Below are 21,209 nucleotides of genomic sequence, written 5' to 3'. Positions count from 1 at the left end.
AAGGTAATTCTGAAGGGCTGCTCAGCACTCTGGGGTATCGGCCGCTCCTCCCAGCTTTGTGTTGTTGGGAACTTGCTGAGGAGGCCTCTGCCCCTTGATCCAAGTTATTGGTGAAAAGCTAAACAATACTGGGACCAGTACTGAACCTTGGGAGATACCACCAGTGACAGGCCTCTAACTATACCTTGTGCCAAACCAAACCAAACCAGACCAAACCAAACCAAACCAAACCAAGCCACCTCTCTGTCCACATCATCCACACTTCCTGAGTTTGCCCATGAGGATTTTGTAAGACAGTGTCAAAAGCCTTGCTGAACTCTACGTGGACAATATCCACTGCTCTCCTCTCATCCATCCAGGCAGTCGTTTCATCATAGATGGCAATCAGGCTGGTCAAGCATGATTTACCTTTAATGCATAAACACTGAAATGTTTTACGGGAAATAAAATAGCATCCATTTTACCCTTCTCCCTTATCTGTCCTTCCCCTCATATGCACACACATATTCTTAATCTTTTTTTCTGTAATTATCCTTCTTTCCTCTTGGTCTGCTCCCACAAATCATAACTTAGCATTATCTTCATATTGCTGAAATCATTCATGTTATAGTAGTAAAGATAATTTGTCATTTTTTGTATATAAGGCAATTAAGATAATAAGGTGGAAAATAGTTATGTCAGGATATCTGTATCCCATTAGAACTGGAATTTTTTTTCTGCTCAGCTTGGCTTATATTCAGCCTGCTCTGATTTTGAAAGAATAAGCAACCCGAGCATATTCCTACGCTTATGAATAAAGCTGTACTGTAGACTGCACATGAATAAATCCAGGCAGTCATTTTTATTGTCATTAAAGAGCATTTTTATTCTATGCCAAAAAATGTTCTTGGTAATCTATGAAAGAGGCTTCTGAGTTAACAAGTGAAAACAGGCATCTTTCTCACCCCCTGCCTTGGCAGAAGTGCATGGTGAGTGTTCGTCAGCAGTCACAAGCGAATTTGTTTAAAGGACAGTCTACAGAGAGATGTTTTTCCAATTGAGTCCTTGATTGGCCCACTTGTACTAGTGCAGTATGGCATGTCCTTTGATTGTACAGTCAGACACTGCTTTTCCACCAAACATTCCCTAGTGCCTCATTCACTGTACACGATGGATGACAGTGTGCCGGGATTGAATTGGGTTTGGCAATACAGTTTGGAAACTACTGATTAGGGGAGTCTCATCTTAGTAAAATAAGGATGCCACTACAGTCTGATGAGCATTCTTCCCATCTTTAATCTTTCAAGCTAGGTATACAAACACAACTAAGAACCTCACAGGTTTATTCATAGCCACAGGAATTTAGGAAGATGAGCAGACACAATGATTGAAGCCATAGGTATATCTGACCCTATGTTCTGACTCTGACAGAGGTCAAAAGTAGGTGCATGTGGAATAATTTAAGGACAAGAAAATGCCACCTGCAGTTATTCCCTGAACTGCAATGCTTTTATGATGCAGGGATTTCCTAATTTGGAGGAGTCTCTAGTATGCACATTAAACCTCTGTTGATTTCTTTTCATCAGCATCCCATCAAAGTCCTTTTTCCACATGCTGTCTTCTGTGACAAGTATGATAGCTCAACTCACAGGCTTGCCTCAAACCTGTCATGTGCCAGCTTCTTGTGAATGGTCAGTCTCTATCCATTCTCATCATGCAACTCATGCATGTGTCTCATATTTCTCATATTCTTTCAGAAAAGTATGCTGAGCAGAAGCCAGAGGATGTACCCAGAGTCCCAGAAAGCTCTTAGTATTCCTACAAGACAGCCAGCCATCACTTCTACTGCTATCCCTAATAGCTTGGCCTGCCCATCTGTGCCATAGTCAGATATAGACATACTCTGTCTGTAATATTTCTGCTTCAGTGATTCTTGGAATAAAAGTCTTCTGAAAGCTGACATAGATTTCAGGGAGTGTTCAGTATGAGTGTTTTTTTTGGCTGAGTGGAGTACCACTGCAGACAACAGGGTTTTCTCTCTGATGCAACCATATAATTTCTCTGTGATGCTAAGCTAGTCAATACATGAAACTTTCCCCAGATGGGTATTAATTACATGCTTGAAATCATGACATTTGATTTGTAGAACTGCTGAGCATTCACAGCTGCAGTTGACATCATTGAGAACAGTACTTTGTACATGCAAAGTGCTGCTTAGTGCCAACTTCCTTGAAAAATCCATCCCTTCTCTTATCAGTCAGTGCAATTAACAGATGCTTTTGGCCTGTATTTCTTTGTGTTCTATTTCTCTGTTTTTAATGAAACACTTATATCCTCCTGATAGACTTGTCACAGTATTAGATTTCTAAATTTTCAGGCCCTGCCACATAAAGCATCACAGTGCATCCACTTAAATAGTTAACTGTCATTCAGAGAGGATTTCCACTCTTGCATGGGGAGTGAGGTCAAAATCTCAACAGTGATAAAACAGGGTAATGCACAAGTACCTGAAGAGTGACATTTGACAAGGGCATGTAGTGGTAGGACAGGTAGGAATGAACTAATAATAAACTAAAAGAGGCCAGGATTAGATTAGGTGTAGGGAAGAAATTCTTTACTTGAACAGATTGCTCAGAGAAGTTGTGAATGTCCCATCCCTGGCAGTATTTAAGGCCAGGTTGGATGGGGCTTTGAGAAACCCAGTCTAGTGGAAGGTGTCCCTGCTTACAGCAAGGAGGATTGGACTACATGATCTTTAATGCCCTTTTCAACCCAAGCTGTGTGATTCTTTCTCACCATTCCACTGCCATTAACCATTCTGGGCACTTACCTCACTCACACACACACACACACACACAAAAATACATATAATGATCAAGTATCAGGCCATTTTTATTATATACTGGAGAACAAATTTATATTGCCCAAATATTCTTAATTGTGCTTTGTCCTATTTTTCCTGAATTTTCACAGCACTTGTCAGAGTTGGTTTAGACAGTAAACCTGAACCTATTTGCCTTTTGAAATTGTAAAGTACTGTTTTTGCATTTTCCTTTTAGAAAACTCTTGCAACAACAAACGTCTGGACCTTGTTTTCATCATTGACAGCTCTCGCAGTGTGAGCCATTATGACTTTGAAAAAGTGAAGGAGTTCATTTTGACCATCTTGCAGTTTCTGGACATCAGCCCTGACGCCACGCACGTGGGTCTGATTCAGTACGGCAGCACCGTCAAGCAGGAGTTTTCACTGAAGACCTTCAGGAGGAAGCAGGACATCGAAAGAGCCGTGAGGAGGATGATGCACCTCTCCACTGGCACCATGACTGGACTGGCTCTGCAGTATGCAGTGAACATTGCATTTTCAGAGACAGAGGGGGCTCGACCTCTGAGGCAGAATGTACCCCGAATTATCATGATAGTGACAGATGGGAGACCTCAAGATCCTGTGGCAGAGATTGCTGCTAAAGCACGTAACTCAGGAATCCTAATTTTTGCTATTGGAGTGGGAAGAGTGGATATGAACACTCTGAAGTCCATTGGGAGTGAACCACATGAAGAACATGTGTTTCTGGTTGCTAATTTCAGTCAGATTGAAACATTGACCTCTGCCTTTCAAGATAAACTTTGTGGTAAGGTTTTTATCTATAGATTTGAATATATAGATGAAAGTGAAACAAAAAAAATAAGCATTATCAATAAACTTTTTTTTTTACATGAAACCTTATCTGTTAGAACATATGTATTGAAGGGAGATTAGCCAAACAATATCCAGAACAGCAGTCACACACATGGGGAAAACTCATGCTACTTTTAAGTGCCATAAAAAATTATTTCATTGCTCGTGGTCGTAAGCAGTTAGGCAAACACACATATAATGATTTTCCTATTTATTACATAATAGAAATAAATTTATGATTTATGATATTTGAATATTAGTTAAGTTTTTTCATCTCTTCATTTTAAGAGTGGTCTCTCTTAGCAGTGAAACTTTTAACTGCTGGACAGTCTTTCAGTTATTTAAATGGTCTTGAGAGTCCATGAATATCTCTTCCAAAGCTTACATACGAATTCTATGCAAAGAATCATTTCTGTATATGTCTTGTTACTGGAAGTGAAACACAGACTTAGAAGGTTTTGTATTCCATCTGTTTTAAATACAGGAAGTTAGGAAAAGCCTTTACAGTGACATTATTTATTCATCCAATAAGGTAAATATTTAAATAAGCATTAACTTACAATAGAGATATCACTTCCATCTGTAATTCCCTGATAAGGAATTACCTTTTGCAAATATCATGGCATTTGTAATTAATTTTATTTTAATCTATGTGCTTAGTAGACTTTTTATTTATTCCTGAGATAAATGTGAAAATATTTCCTACAACTTTGGCCTTTAGCTGATGTCTTTTCATTAGAATCCAGAAAACGAATGCAGGGTAAGATTAAATGGTCACTCATGTCTAGGGATGCTTTTGCCAGAAAAGAACTGCAGCTTATTGTAAGGATAGTCTGGAGGATTTTCCTTACTTGATCTTTTCCAAAATTGTTTCAAAGAGCAGCTGAACTGTCTCAGCACAAAACACCAACAAAGACATTCATCAGATAATAGATTTTTTCCCATTTCTTCCTTGCTGTATTATTATCTGGCATAGTGGGATATATTTAAAAACCAAGAAAGAGTAAACTAATCATTGGATTCAGAGTTTAAATGGAATGTGCAGCAAATGCTGATTTTTTTAGATTGTGTTTTAGAAACAAATCCCATACAAATAACATTTACTTGGTTGGATTTTTTTCTCACTGGGCCATATCCAATAAATTTATTAGAGTTTTTAGCTCACTTTTAATCAAAATTATGTGTTCCGCAGTGAAGCCACCCCCCACTGCTGATGGAGGACTATGGAGGTGACAAGGATTGCAGTTGCCTCCTGCTCCCAGGAAATGCCTCCACAGGATTTGCTGTGCTGAGAATTCAAAGTGAGATCCTAAGACATGTTTAAAAACTCAGATCCAGGTTCAACAGAGAGTTTAAACTGTTAGATTCATATGGATTTCAACATAAGGTGCTAAACTGGAGATAGGATCCATAATATTTTATTTGCTCTTGACTGTGAAGCAGCATTCAGCTTGATGAATTTCAAGAGAGTAATTCTAGGAAGCAGAGGCTATGATTGCTCTCTTGAAATTCATCATTCCTCCAAGAAATGTGGTTAGTTTAAGTCCTCCCAGGTGTGGACCCAGAGGCAGTATCAGTAGCTGAGTGGAACATCTGGACACCTTGTTTCTTTGCTAAAGCAATTGAAGGCACCCCTCTGGTCAAGTCTTCTGGAATGCTGTCTGCTGGGCTTTGTGCTGTGGGAAAAGACCTTGGCCCCTGAGCTGTCCCTGTGTCTGAATCACCCTTGTGTCTGTGGGAATGTGTCTTCATGGTTCCTGTGATGACAAGAGAAAACCATGGCTAAATGGTGAAGCTTTGTGGGGAAAACAAGAAGTAAGCCAAACTAGCCACTACTTACTACTGAATGGGAGAGATTATTAAGTACCCAGGACCTATATTCTCAGAAGAATCCCTGTGAACTGGATGTGCTTTATTCTATTAAGTCAGAGGTTCCCTACAGTTCCTGCCCCTGACTGTTAAAGGTTTGGGGGTATCAGAAACACCAGATGAAGCCAGGACCCCTTTTTATTACTAGTCAGTAAGGTAAAACAGAAGCAAAGAGTATCCTGGGGGATCAGAGGCATGAAGAATAAGACAAGAGTTGAAAACTCAGAAAAATGTTGGTGGAAATGGGAAGAGAATCCAGGAAAGGAGATGGAGATTAGATGAAGTGTGAGAAAGACAGGACTTGGGATGGAGCAATCAGGAGCAGATAAAGTCTTTATTATATTCCTGTAAAGTAAATAGCAATGTCATGCCCATTTTACACTGGAGGAATGGAGGAACAGAAACAGGGTTATGTTTGTCAAAACTAACTTAATATTTGACTCTACCTAAAGTTACCTCCACTAACTTTAAATATTTGACTCAGTGCAATCCCGGATGTGATTTTCAGGCATGTAACATTTTTGGACTAATACAACATGTTATTCACAGCTCTACAGCCATCACTTGCACTCTTGCAAATCCAGATTCAGGTCTCTGTCTGAACAGTTACAGTGTGAAGGCTGATATTTCCTTGAAGATACTGATACTATTGTCTTGCCCAAAATCAAATAAGGACCCTGTGATATAGAGATAAGATCTAAGTCACAACAAGGCTCATGTTCAGATTCCTTAACTATGAGATCACCCTATTACCTTCCTATGATCACACCTCCTGCAACAGATGAGGTTGCAGAAATCATTCAGAGAGCAGACTCCACCACAGAAATCAGACTAATGACTATCACTGCTTTGAAATGGGAGCAACAGAAACACTTCAGAATATGTACACTGTACTTGTGTGGTAGATGGGAAGATTGGTAACAGACAGCAACAATGTACTCTCAGAAGGAACGGGAGTTATTGGACTACTGTCATTGAACGCTTTCATTTTCAGAATGACAGAAAGATGACAAGACAAGAAGTCAAAGTAGGTCTGTGTTCATATAAATAAAAGTACTTGAGAAGATTTATTATGGGAGAAATTTGTGAAATCCAAGAAGCTGATTAAGAGATTAGGAAATTGTGGTGGTTTGTGTGTTAGCAATAAATACCTAACTCTAGTAACCGTGCCAAAGAGCAGATACATAGTAAATATCTTAAAATCACATGTGGGTTTTTTCCACCAGTACCACACCCACCAGGTTAAGGTACTTTGCAGGCTTCTGTTGTGGCTTTTAGAAGATTACTGTCAATATCTATTCCATAAATTTTACTAGAGTTTTGTCGACCTAGAGCATTAGGAACACACCAATCCCTGATTGCTGTTGAGCAAAATAGATACTTTTCCACACAAAGTTCTCTGAGAAGTAATTCACCTATATATTATGGAGATTACATACAAGCAATGCTGCATTGGAAAAAAAAAAATCAGGATTTCTTAATCCCCAAATACTGCTCTGGAGAAAAATAGTTCAACAATTAATTTGACTGAATGGGCCTTCATTCTTTTTCTCTTTCATTGGCTGTCTGCTGCATTTTAATACCTGCTGTTAGAGACATAAAATACAAACAGAACAAAAATAGACTCAGAAAGACTTACAATCTGGAGGGGTAGCTCAACTCAGCTCCTGCATAATGAATCTTGGAGATGCATATCCTCAGTGTCGTCATGTGTTATTTGCACGTTCCTCAACATTAATAACTAAGCAAGCAAAACAGTATCTTCATTAAGTTGTTTTTTAATAATTCTTCTTTATTATTGGGTACTGTGTGGTGATTTTCTTCATGTGAGAAGTTGAATGTCCTCTAAATCAGCTTACACTTAAATTTCACTTATTTTCTAAAGTTGATTATAAAAGGTTTGTTTCATTGTCTTCATAGGGCCACCAAATGATTAGATTTTTCAAATACTCCTTTGTGTATTTTTATTTTCTTAGGATCTCATTTTTTGTCTTTACTAGCAACACTTAATTTGAAATTTCTGAGTTACTTCACTAAAATTTTCAACATCAGTTTTTTTTTCAGTTGTGACCACAAGTAATTAGGATCAGCAGCTAATAATGTTTTCCTTTTTCTCTTTCAGTGCCTCATATGTGCAGCATAGTTGAGCATCACTGTGATCACTTCTGCATAAACACCCCTGGCTCCTACTTGTGCAGATGTAAACAAGGATACATTCTGAATGCTGACCAGAGGACTTGCAGCAGTATGTTATCTTTCTTTTCTCTTTCATACTCCCAAAAAGGGTTTAACATCACTTACCCTTTCTGTTGGGCTCATAAAGAACTGAGGTCAGTACATATTTAATGATAATCATCAGAAAGTGTCTAGAAAGGTGAAGTTGTAATTCTTTTTCTTGCTTTAAGTGAAGTTCTTACAAATCTTTCTGAAGTATATCCAGCTGAATTTTATACACAACTCTGCAGAGGTACACTGTAACTATATGAAGTTACATTTTAATTTTATTGGTATTTTAACTTCAACAATTAAAAACAACCAAATCAGTAACTTTATAATTTCAAATGAAGTGAATTTATATACTTTACTAATTTGTTCAGCTAGCAACAGTACTAAAATACTAAAAGGTGCAGAATGGTGCAATAGACCCTATACTAGAAAACTGTAAAACAACCTGACATTCTGAAAAGCTCTTTCTAACTGCTGGTGGAAATATAAGGATTTGCAACGTTTTAAAGAATGGTTTCAGAAGACTTGCTTATACTCTCATTCCTCTCTTTAAAAGTGTTGACTTCTTTCATTTTGAGTAATTGGCTGTATAGTTTATAATAACAAACTGTATTTCCCTTTAATTTTGATTTTTGTGTCAGTATTTTGTTAGTGCATTTTAACTTATTTCCAAGTAATTAACAGCAATTTACATCAGGGGGATACGTCAAATTTATTCTGTATCCACCTTATGTTAAAGAAATTATGTAACACTATATTTAATTACTTGTGGAAAATGTACGTGCTAAAAATTCAAGTTTTTATTACACAGCAGTGTACAGATGCAGATGAAAGTGCATGGATTCAAATTAAAGCTGCTGAACTGATTTTAGCCAGAAGAAAAATTTTGGAAAACATCTTTTCAAGAAACTGTGGGAGACAGTAATCATAAGAGCATAGGATGTAGCTCTTACAATCGATAATTTAGACCTAAGGTGAAGACTGCAGGCTTAAATCCCATCATTGTATTTGATGTTCTGTATCTTAGGAGAGTGCCATAAAACTGCCAGGTATCTTGAGATTAGTGGACTCTTAGTCTCTCTTGCTTAGAGTTGTTTTATATCAAATATGAAGCACCAATGAAACAGTGAAGGTATGTAAATAAATTTTAAAAAAATTAATTACAAGTTTGAAAAATTCTTTCTTTATTGTCTCTTCTTCCTGTTACTCTGTTACATTTCCATAGTTTTTCTCAGCCAGCAGTTCAACATTTGGGCACTGCACTGCTTCAAATACAGGTTAATTTCCAAGAGTTTTGGAATTGTATGTAATTTTCCTGCTAGTGACCCAGGCACAGTAGCCCTCAATATGCTCCCTCTCTACCATTTTTCAAAGCCCTTTGCTGCATTGCTTTACCTTGTTTTTAGCTATGATATCTATTGGTTTTCCCCACTTACCTCTCACATGATTTCTTTGCTTGACCTGCTTTGATTGTCAATCAGATGATACTAGATTGCAGTTTGATCAATATGAAAGCCAAATTAATCCTTCAATGTGTTTGCAGCGTTTAGGTTTTTTACATTACCAAATTATAAATTAATTTTGGCAATTAGCACTGGAAATCTGAGAGTCATCAAACTGGCCTTAAATGCGCTAGGATGGTGCAAATCACTGGTGAAGAAGAGAGATGATGCCCTATCAGTCTAGAGGAGATCAAACAATTAAGTCTAAAACCCCCACAGAGATGTAACAGAATTCATGGGGATGGGGAGTCAAGCCTGGACATTGGGGGCAGCTTAGTTCTGGAGGTAGGAGAATCACAGTGAAAGAAAAATGCACAATGTGGGAGTATTTTAGTTACCTTCACTAGCTGTTAATTGCCCACAAGTGCACAGAGACAATGGATTCCTCACTTGACGTCTAAGTAAAATAAATCTTCATCATGTTTACGTTAAGTACAATACATGATCAACATAAACCAGATGTACTTATCTAAGGTTTGGTTGTATTAGCACCTCTTCAATGAACAAATAGTTTCTTTACATACAAAATTTAACTCTTTCTGAATTAAACAGTGCAGGAAAGATGAATGCTAGGTAGCTAATGTTATGCTATCTTTTCATTCTTTTGTCAGATTCTGTTTTATTGTTCTGTTCCCTTTTTTAATGTTGTGAGAGTATATGCTATCAGTAGTCAGTTCTTTAAAGCCCTTAACCAAATGGCTTCAATCAGCAATGAACTGGCAACTTCACTTCATGCTAGGAAATGGATTTTTTTAAACTAAAAATGTTCTTACATTTCTTTAATTATTACGTTTTTGCATCCATGGAAGGATGCTCCTTTCGTGTACTGTGGTCCAACTTTTCTAGAGAAGAGTGTTTGTGTTAGATAATGGGTATTCTTTACTTATTACACTGTATTTGTTTGTTTAACTAATCTCTCCCATTCTTCTCTAGAGATGCTCGAATCTTACATTAATAAACAAAATGATACAAAAGAGGAATGTAGCTGAAACAAGCTGGAAAATTATCTATTTGTGGGTGTTTACACTGGAACAAAAGAGTTAAGCGACTGTTTATGCTGTTCATCATGCTGCTTGATATGAAGCAGACAGCTATAAAAGAAAATTTGGTTTTGCTTGGCTGATTTCCTCAAACATGTTCCAAAAGCCTATTTTGTAGCTGTAAATGACCATTATGTGTTGAGCAGTCTTTGAATAACACAAAGCACTCTGCTTTCCAGAGCTTTCGCTGGGGAAACTTGGGGTTCTCATAAAGCTTTAGTCTGTTGAAAAGAAAGCCCAGTGTGCTTTATTTGGCTAGGTGCTGAACTGACCTCATTTGTCATGGTCATTTTTTTGAGATCTTTTGCATGGGAGGGGTGACTTGCTATGGTATTTTGCATAAAAATGAAAAATTCTAAAACCCAGAAATTAAATATGCCCGAGTTTTTTGCTGTTGTGTTTTCCTTTTCTTTCCCTTTCCAACCTCATCATCATTTATCTGGTTATGCAAAATAAAGCCCCAAAAATACATAAATAAACACAATTACTTTTCTTTAAAAAAAAAATCCCTGAAAAATGCACTTTGAACATTTTAGGGAAACATACCTCAAGAAACTCTACTAGACACCATTGGTCCATTAATAGTCTTTGCCATCAACTGAAGAAATGAGTGCTTCAGCTTTGAGTGACTGATCTTATTGTCTTTCACTGTTTGACAGAATATTGGCATGATCTGTGTTAAAATGAGCTCATCTCTAAAGAGCTGCCCATAGCTTCCTGAAATTTATTTTGATCCATGGTCTATCTGTGCATTGTAGAAGGTTAAAGAATGTCATACTCATGCAATTATGTGTTGTAGCTCAGGACCTTTGTGCTGTGGAGAAACATGCCTGTGAGCAGATTTGTGTGAACACACCTGGGTCCTATGTCTGTCAGTGCTATGAAGGGTATGAGCTTGATGCAGATGGGAAGAGCTGTGTTGGTGAGTATGGATTCAGCAATTCACATTTATCTCTTGACAAAACCAAAGCAAAACTCAATATAAAAGAGTATCCACTTTAGCTATAGACAAATATGTTCTCCTGTATGAGTGGTAGTGAGAAAGCACACAAAATTTACATGTTTGTAGGCCTTTACTGATAATGAATGGTGTCTTGGGAAAATTGTTCCAACCAATTTCACACAGAAAGTAATTTTCCATTTTGACAACACACCCGATGTTTTATTCAAGATCCATGTAGGTGGCCAGCAATGTACTGGCATGATATATGTGGCCATTAAAAAACAAAGGCGGACAATCTCGGTAGCTGCTCTTCAGACAGAAGTTATGCACAGAAAAACTTTAAAAGAGGACAATTTTTTGATGTTTTTTCACTTGATTTTATGGTGATGTGAGGAGACATTTCAACTCCTTTTTGGAAAGGTTGACTTCTAGGACGGTTTAACTACTTTAGGAAACCATCCACTATGTTCCTTTAATTTTCACTGCAGGCAATACAGAAATAAATATAACTTCCAAGAATAACAGCTCAAAAGAGAGAGTGTGGAAATATGGTACAATAACTCTTTAACACAAAACACACTCCCCTCTGTATTACTCTGTAAATATCTCGTCTTCTTCTCTGTTCATATGTGGTAAATGCTTCTATTACAATTTCTTTTACAAGTCTATGTACCTATTCTTGTAAACTTTTCATTCCGTGCTCCATTCTGAGAAAATACTGTCTTCTGTCTTCTGTTTCCACTGCAAAAAGCCCTAGTGAGATCTGGATACAAAATTACATTATTTGTTAGGTATTCTCTTCAGGCAAGCACTTAGATGCATGCTTAATTTCAAACACAAATTGAAGTGCCATGGAAATGAATCCAAGTCAGTCCTTGGCCTCAATTCTGCCACAGGCTGCCACAATGCTTTTGTCCAACAGCCTACTCTTTCTTGTCATTTTAAGACAGCTCTAGCATATCTTCCTCTTATTACCTTCAAAAAGCTATTGGCTTCCAGGATAGCCCAGTTTTGAAATGCAAAATAGGTGACAATTTATGGAACTTTCTTCATGTAGCTTCATGCAAGACACACAAAAAAGGTTTTGAGGTTTTTTAGGCCTGGGATAACATGAGGTTTTGAAGAATATTCACTCTGTGCTTACTCTTCAGAAATGTTTCCTTTACTTGTTGGCTTCATGATTTCAGTATAGGAGTATTTGAAGGTCTCAATATAATTTGTCTCCAGCATAATTTGGCCACTCATATACCATTTTAAGAACCTGGTTTTTGAAACCAAATTGTTTTGAAAATGCAGATAATACTGGTTATTTAGGTAAGTTTTTATGTTCTGGCCCAGATTTCTATATCTAACATTCACCTAATAACCTTAGCTGACTCTCTTGACTTACTTGTGTTAGAATAAAGGATATACTTCTCTGCTATTTATTTGACTATATCCTGAGACAGGAAATCCGTGACCTCTGGTAACTGCTTTCATCCCTGATTCTTTCCTACCAGGTATTCTAATCCAAAATATTCATGCTTAGTGTCATCAGCTGTTGTTACTATTTTCTATTAAGCTGAAGTTCCTTGACAGCCCAAGATATTCTTTCCAGGAAAGCAGAGCTTTCATTGTGGTGAAATTCTTTGTATGTCAAGTCTAATATTAATTTTGTAATAAATGCGAAATCTATTTTTGTTATTTAAAACTTCATAATATTTCTATGCCACTTATTGAATTTCTTGCATTGATGTTTGGGACTTTTGTCTGTTAATAACTTATCTGCAATGTCTGGGGCAATTGCTGTTTGGAGGCATGATACATCTTTGACGTTTTTTTTCTTACCTCCTCACTGACTCTCTTTGGCTTGAAGAGATACACATTTATTATGAGCACTATTGTTGACATTTAAAGATTTCATATTCTGTCTTCTATTATTTTCAAAATAGAGCATGCATGGGTTCACTGTCTTGTCCTTTACAGGAGTTTTTCTTCTCCACGTGATTTCTATTAATTTGTACCTTTTAGTAACAAAACATGAGTACATGCTATTCATACCACTGCAATAATTAGCAGTATTAAGTGGAATTTTAAAGCACATTATTAACATTTCTATTTTTTATTTTTCTTTTTCAGTTGCATATTTGGCACTTAACTTTTAAATTTGTTGCTGATGTACAAGAATGGTTAAATGTATATTAATTATATTTGGTCTATGCAGAACTTAGTTTCTCTACATTTCTTGAACAGGAAAAGATTGGGTAATTTAGGAATTTGATGCTAATTTGTCTGCAAATCCTATTGTCAGCCTTTAAAATTTGACTTTTCAGGTTTGAACAATTTGAGATTTTTGAGAAATATGCTAATACTAAGAATGTACAGCTTCTGCAGATGTGATCACCAATGAATAATCATCCTTGCTGGAAAATTTTTTAAGGGAGACTATGTGTAGTACTGAATCAGTAGTGATAACTCTCAGTTTTCATTACTCCTAAGCTAGTTAATCCTTCCTTTCTGTCAAGTATGTGTTATCAAATGAGCAGGATCTGAATAAAGATCTTGATGCACACATATACTAGAGATCACTGAGAATAACAACAATTTTGCAAAAATCAGTGACTTCATTAAGGTTAGTCACTCCTCCCCTTCCAGAGAATGAAAAGAGAATTTCAGTAGGAAATATGCATTGTGATATTCTTGGAAAGAGTCAAAGGTTTCCATCTAAGATCTCTGTGATTTGCAAAGTTTTAACTCCAGCAAAAGCAAATTAGAAAGTACCGAAACTTCATTTCATGGGCATGTTTATTAATTTTTTCTGATGGGTTAATTTAAGGATCAGTGGTGATATTAATTGCTTTATTGACATGTGCCAGCCAGTTACCTGAATGGCAATAATTACATGAAATCTCACAGCCAGAACTCACAAGTATCCATTCAAGCTGACCACTGAACAACCAACCAATCTGAGAGTTTCCAATGCAGTTTATGAAGGAATTTGTAGGATAAACAAAACTTGGAACTGTCTGCTCAGCGGTAAATCTAGCTGGCAGATTTGCCTTTTTTGATCTGTTTTTCACATGGACAAAGTCCTGTCAGCTGTTGTTTGCTGGTAATGAGCTACCCTTTCTCCATTAGGCTGCTGGACACTCAGTCTCTCCACCTTGGTGTTGCTGGACATGCTGTCCTCTCTTTCCTGGCACTAGTGTTAGTTAGACTGTATCCCTCTTGCTGCCCTTGGATCCCTTTTTCTTGGCAGCGGCTTGGCTGCTGGCACTACTGGATTTTTTTGGCTGCTTCTTAGGTTCTTACGAGTCTTCCCTGAGTGTGTTTTGTTCTTCCCTCATATTCTTTTTCATCCTCCTTATGCCTTTACTTGCCCTACACCTTTTCCTCCTACCCTTCTCTTTAACTTCCTTCATCATCCCGCACCTGAATAACCTCTATAAACATCATAGGGCTAAAACAACCCCTTATGAGAAAGGTGACCCATGCAGTCCATGGTTCATAGAGGGCAATGTAAGCACCCAGAGTGCAGAACTGCTAACTGGAAGTCAAAGATGGTTTTCATCACTTACTAATGCCAAGTGAGAAAAACAGGGTGGAACAAATATGCAGAGATGACAACTGAATTAATAGTTTGCTCACTAAAAACGACACTAATAAATCATCTAGAAAAAATTTCTTATTGAAATAGACATGAGAGAAAATTCAGAACAGTGAAATCTTAGGTTTTCACATCTCATGTATATCTCATGACTTAGCGTAAAATATGCTCTTCTCCCAGAGACGTGGGAATGGTTCAAAGCTGTGCCAGGGGAAGTTTAGACTGGACATTAAGAAGCATTTCTTTAGCAAGAAGATGGTCAAACACTGGAACAAGCTTCCTACAGGAGGAATGCTGTAGGAATGTGGATGCTCCAAACCTGTCAGTGTGTGAGAGGCATTTGGGCAAAGTCAACTCTGAACTGGTCAAACAGTTGAACTAAATGGTCATTGTGTCTCTCTTACAACTGAATATTCTATTTTCACTCTTATAATCATTAGTTGGGCAGTTGTAGATATTGCAATAGAAATTAATTTTGTTAAGGTTCAATGCAGAGGAAGAGGTAACTTTACAAAGACATCCATATGGGCTATTTCCTAGGTATGATGCTAAATTGCATGTATTCTTTGGCCTACTTATTTCTTAATGTGCCTTTTAAACACTTGAAAATGTGCACATTGGAATTAATTTAAGAGGAAAGTTAATTGTATGGCACATTATATCCCTGAAATACATATTCAGTAAATAAGTTTTAATATGAATCGATTCTGGAAACAGGAAGGTTCCTGCCAGGAAAATGGTATCACATGGTATCCAGAAAGTAATTTGACTTGATTCAACAGAACTATTCTGAAGGGTTAAAAGAAACTCTTTCAAAGTAGCTGAATAGGTTATCTGCTTTCCTGACTAGATGATCTTGACTAAATATAGTAGCACACCTGAGTGTGCATGATTTACATAGGTGGGGCAATTGAAGAAAAAATTGATTGCATTAAAACAAATTACTGCCTCTTAAAAAAATTTGTGAGCCTCAGCAGTATAAAACAGTGAAAAATTTTACTTAGTTGGCAAAGAGGAACCTGTCTTGGTATGAAGCTAAGTACATGACTGTCTTCTGCAGAAAGAATCAGGTATACTTTCTTAATGTAGGTCTGGCAGCTCTTTGTAGATAGAGCACCAGTTTTGTGACTTATCTTTAATTTCTTCTAAGACTTTTGTTGTGAAGACGAAGCTTAACCTACAAAGAAATATTTAAAATCCTTTTATTTCTTTAGCAACTTTAAATCAACTTGTGTAATAAATGACCAGAGTTATGAAATAGATGACAGGACTGCCTGTGACTTTTTTTGTCCCCTGCATTATATAAGCAGAATATCCATGGAGAATATCAGCCTGAAACTCTCAGGCTTTGCAGTTGTAGCTGCTTCGCACAGAATGAATGTGGAGCACATTAGAAGAAATGAATGTACTGTGACAGTTTTCAGTGTAGAAGATAATGCCAAGATTTTCCTATAAACTCAGGCTACAGAACCAGCTCTTGAGAATTAACACAGCTGGGAGGGAACTAAGGAAAAGTAGAGCAATTCCAGGACTGGGACTTCAGAGACAGAAGACTAAATCAAACAAACTTTTCTATGCCCTGGACTGCAGTGTGAACATTGGACAGAGATGCTCGCTGATGCATGGTTTCCAGATCTGAGAAAACATGTTGAGAAAGCTCCTGACAGTCTGAGAGTTGATAAATGTTCAAAGTTGAGAAATTATTCATTTAAATAATTCATTTAAAATCTGATTTACCAACTGTTGTGAGGGCACTACTTTTTGCAGACAAGCTTTTCAAGACAGCAATTACATCAGCTTTTCCTTTTTTTATAGCTACTGTGTGTCTCTAGAACCATAATATCCATGCATAACAGTTCTGGGTTTTTTTCCTAATTGCACGTTCATCTTGTTCTTTTTCAGTTGTGGACTACTGTGCTTTGGATAACCATGGTTGCCAACACGAATGTGTTAACACCAAGGACTCCTATTACTGTAAATGCCACCCAGGGTTCATTTTAAATCCAGACAAAAGAACTTGTGGAAGTAAGTTGTGATAAAGTTTAATTATGAACAGTTTATACTTTTTCTGTCTTCCAGCTGCCAGCAGTAGTCCTCCCACTTGTCCTGAGAATGCTGACTAATGCATCAGGTATAGAAATGCATTAGGTTGGAGTGCCCTGGAAGCCAAAGGTCTTGAAAGCAAAGCAAGTTGTTTTGAGGGGAGGGCCTAAGGGTAAAGGTCCCTCTTATGAACAGAAAACTTAACATGAAACCCAGCTCTTTTTCAACAGCAAAGCTGTTGAAAAGCTTTGCCTTGGATTTCTCTTTGATTATTCTATTTTTTTTTTTTTTTGTTAGAATATAATCTCCCCATCTGGGTAAACAAACAAGTCTGTGCAAAACAATTTATAATCAGTTTGCTTTGTAAGATGATCTAAAATAATCAGTAGTTTCCCAATCAGAAGAAACATTGCAGTCTGGTTTTCTGTGGATTTTTCTCCAGAGTGAGTTCTCTGATGGTGTGGCAAAGCTCTGTCAGTATCAGTATCTTCTACCAGGCTTCCGTGTTTCCACCAGCTTACAATAACTTCATGGCTTTGCTTGTTTGTTGTTTGTCAAATTCCATACCAGGCTAAAAAGATTTAAAAATTACTGGAATGAAGAGTGGACATGAAGTGGAGGAGATCTGACAGACCAGAAAATATTCTTGCCAAGCCTCCCATAATAGGGAAACAAAGCTAAAACCTCCACAGTGTTTAATGTTCATAACTCCCTTTTAAGGAAATGTCAAGGGAAAACCTTAATGTACCTTCCTGGTTACCTTTCTTCATAAATGTGGGCTTTGATAAAGAAATATTACTATTGTGCCTGTATGCAGGAAAGCTCCATTAGTTTTAGACTATTGCTGCTGCCAGTGATGAATTTAGCCCATATTATTGAATAACATGTTCAAACATTATTTCTGAAAAAATGCATCAGTATACAACTGCATTTCTGTGTGAGGGGCATTTCAATCCTTCTGATGAGAGATTTGGTTAGCCCATAGGTTGTATTTATATTGTGTATTATGGTTGATATCTATTCCATTTAAATTTAACATTTAGGGAGAAAACATGTAATCCAGTCTGTATATGTGTTCTTACCATCAAGGCAAAGAGACATACACTTCTCAAAGGTGAACCCTTCCAGTTCTGACACAAATTTATGGAAGTGCCTGTATTTTCCTTGAATATACAGGGGGTCTCGATGACTTGCCAGATTGGACACATAATTTTTAGATGGTCAGAGTCAGGGAAGATGAAATTTCTGCTTCCCAAGGGCCAGAGTATTTGTAGTGGTTAACATCATTTGTAGATTGTATTAACATTCCCATTTGTCAAGTATCTATCAGCTAAGGGCTGGCTAATTATACTTCCACATCCATACCTATCTGAAATCTTATTTTAGTTGCCCAAGCACAAGTTTTTGTTAATTTCTTTGTTTTAAGAATTTGGATTTTGAGCAGTGTTTTCTCCTCCAGTTTGAACCAAAGAAAGTCCTTAAAACTGCATAAACATTTCATATTCCTTGACTGATTTTTAGTTTATGGCCTAACTGTATGCATTATTTTAACATATTTAAATTGATGATTCACAGCATGTTGACATCTGAGGGAGTATTCTGGGAGACTAGTATTTCAGGCTTGACCTGTCTCTATCCTTTATCTGTTGCTTGAGACAGTATATTAGGCATAAATAAGCACAAATAAGACTTACTAAGCCACTATTCCTTACACTTGATATCCTCTGAGCTTTGTGGATAAACTAAAGCATGAATGAAAGAACTGTGTAGCTCTTAATGCTGCAAAAGTCAAGACAGCACGAGAGCTCTTCAGAGCAAAAGTGTCCCCTAGTTCCCATATGTTATAAATCACACTGAGTTTGAGTCTGCATAAACAATGCCAACAAACTACAGATCACTGGATTTAAAATGTTTGTGACTTTAAAAATTTAACATAAATTTCTACATGTTTGGCTTATGTACTGAGTCTCAGGGAGCATGGCCAACTAGTCAAGACTCACACATGCCAGAGCAGTTCTCTGCATCAGCAAGCAGGCCTGAGGCGCCCACTCCTGAGATCTCGTGATTGTCTCACAAGCCTGACTTCCCTTTCAAAAACAGAAAGTAAGCCTTTATGCTCATGGCTACAAAGAAATGCATGGAAATATAAGTGTTGTCAGTATGGTCATGCATATCTAACAAATGTTTTCTCTGGGAGCTATTCCAAAGTTCTTAGAATGAGACACAAGGAGCAGTGCTCATGAAGCCAACCTTGCCAGCACCATCAGAGTGCTCTATTGCTGGAAGGGCACAGCAAGTTTGGTTTATCAGTGAGGCAGGTGGAGGACATTAAAGCCACTATTAAGGAGACTCCTGCCACTCTTGCTGCTCCCCTCAAGAGGACAGATGGCAGCTTCTGCTTGTACTGGCTGCTGCTGAGCCTCAACTGTTCTTTACAAAAGACCTGTTTCAGTTCTGGGTTCACATAATTTGTAGCTGGGCAAGGCTCTGTTAATATCCTTAACCTGGGCTGTGTTGATAAACATACTAGAAGAGTGTTTTTAGTATCCCAAACAGAATAGCCTCAAGGTTTCAACAAAGATAATACATATTCTTCAGCCCTTGTGGTCACCTTAAGAATCAGTTATCCAGGAAAAGTCTCTCCTTGAGTGAGCAAGGATTTGAGCAGGTAAATGCACCACAACACTGCTTAGGTCCAGAAGGCATAGAACTGCATTCCTCTGGTGCACACACAAGGCTTTGTGGGTTCTGTCTCTTCAGTGCCCTCTTAAACAAAAATATATTTTCTAATTTTCATTTTAGTGAACAGATATCTCCATGTTATGTATAAATGTATGTGCATATGCTGTCAGAAAAAGCTTTGGTAAAAGAAATGTTAATTAATGTTATCAATGTTGATTAATATACAGAGTGATTGTACAGAAATTATAGTCCTTCTGAGTTTTCTTAGGAAGTCACATTCCACTTCATTTATTCTGAAAATATAGGTGGTTTATTATCACAAAGGGCTTTCATCATATATAAACACTCAATTCCATTAACCTTCCACAAATCCAAAGAAAGAACTGTCCACGCCTCTGAAAGCAAATCACCTCTGGGAATAATAATTAGTTAACTTCTGGGAATAATAAAACCCCCTGAGTTTTCAGGTTATATAATGAGGTGTTCAAAAGTGCCTGGACGGTTTTTGAAGTGTGATTTATGTAATTTGTGACTTGTTTATCTACTTTTGGCAGTGAAAGGGGTTAGGAGCATTTTTCACTAATGTAAATTAACTACACTGACACAAAACTAAGTGATGGGCAGACTCTGCATCTAAGTGAATGTTCATTGACTTCATCAATAATGTTAAACTCTATAGGGGAAATATCTCAGTGCTTAGTGCACAATTGCTGTCCTTTCTAAGTTACTTTATCCACAAGTGGTAGCTGTTTCTAGACTGCTCATCTTCTCTTCCATGGGCATTTCAAGTGGAAGAATTGTGAAGCAAGCACTCATATCTGTTAAAAACTTCCACAGTCCTGATGACTTGTTTGTCCTGCTATGATCTAATAAACAGCATTCAAAAGCATGTTTGTGTGTTTGTTACACATCATGTCTAACATGCTCTGAGTGAGTAGAGGCAATTTTGATGAGCAAATGTATAAGGCTTAGCTGCAAAATGTTAGGAAACATTTAAGATTCTAACTTCTCTACTGCATGAACTATTTATGTTCTGCAATAATTCTTTGTAGTATATGTCAGATGTACATCAGTATAGCAGATATTTGGAAAAAATGAAGCATTTTATTTTCATGGTTTGAAACAATATGGTAAAACACCAAAATGGTGCCTAAGGGAAAAAATAAGGCAAAAGAAAACAAAATAACTCATTTTACCTAGTTTATTTCCAAGAAATTGTATTACTCACTGGCACTAATGTTTTTGTTGTTTAGAACCAGACTATTGCTCTCTTCAGGACCATGGTTGCGAACAGGAATGTGTTAATACAGATGATTCCTATTTTTGTCAATGCCAAGAAGGGTTTAGACTTAATCCAGATAAGAAAACATGCAAAAGTGAGTAATTCTTTGGACATAATAAAGTTCATCTGCTTTTATTTCTTGAACCTGAGTGAATTGTTTCCCTTCTGAAAAGAGGGAAGTTTTCTCTATAATTAAGGTTGAAACAAATGTTTCTTTATAAACTTGAACTTTAACTGAATTAATCATGTTGGGAATGTATACATTTCTCTGTTTTGTAGATTACTTTGTATATTAGACATTTTTGAAGACTTTTATGAAAACCTGAGGATTAGTGTAGGAAACAAAATTACTTAAAGTTCATTACTTATTTGAAACTTTCT

At 37.0% G+C, this 21,209-nt stretch overlaps 1 protein-coding gene across 9 annotated transcripts in view; it reads left to right on the top strand.

Annotated features, from left to right (window-relative positions):
• Positions 1 to 21,209, top strand: part of MATN2 (matrilin 2) — a 69,840-nt gene that overhangs the window by 21,409 nt on the left and 27,222 nt on the right. For all 9 annotated transcript variants that reach the window (XM_059484538.1, XM_059484598.1, XM_059484573.1 and 6 more), the window contains exons 3-7: positions 3,039 to 3,608; positions 7,647 to 7,769; positions 11,092 to 11,214; positions 16,724 to 16,846; positions 20,800 to 20,922. In XM_059484538.1, coding sequence (XP_059340521.1) covers positions 3,039 to 3,608; positions 7,647 to 7,769; positions 11,092 to 11,214; positions 16,724 to 16,846; positions 20,800 to 20,922 — 1,062 coding nt within the window. The remainder of the gene's footprint in view (positions 1 to 3,038; positions 3,609 to 7,646; positions 7,770 to 11,091; positions 11,215 to 16,723; positions 16,847 to 20,799; positions 20,923 to 21,209) is intronic.

The sequence above is a fragment of the Ammospiza nelsoni genome, chromosome 1, assembly GCF_027579445.1.
Source record: "Ammospiza nelsoni isolate bAmmNel1 chromosome 1, bAmmNel1.pri, whole genome shotgun sequence".
In the NCBI taxonomy this organism is placed as follows: Eukaryota; Metazoa; Chordata; class Aves; order Passeriformes; family Passerellidae; genus Ammospiza; species Ammospiza nelsoni.
This window is presented reverse-complemented; position numbering and strand designations above follow the sequence as displayed.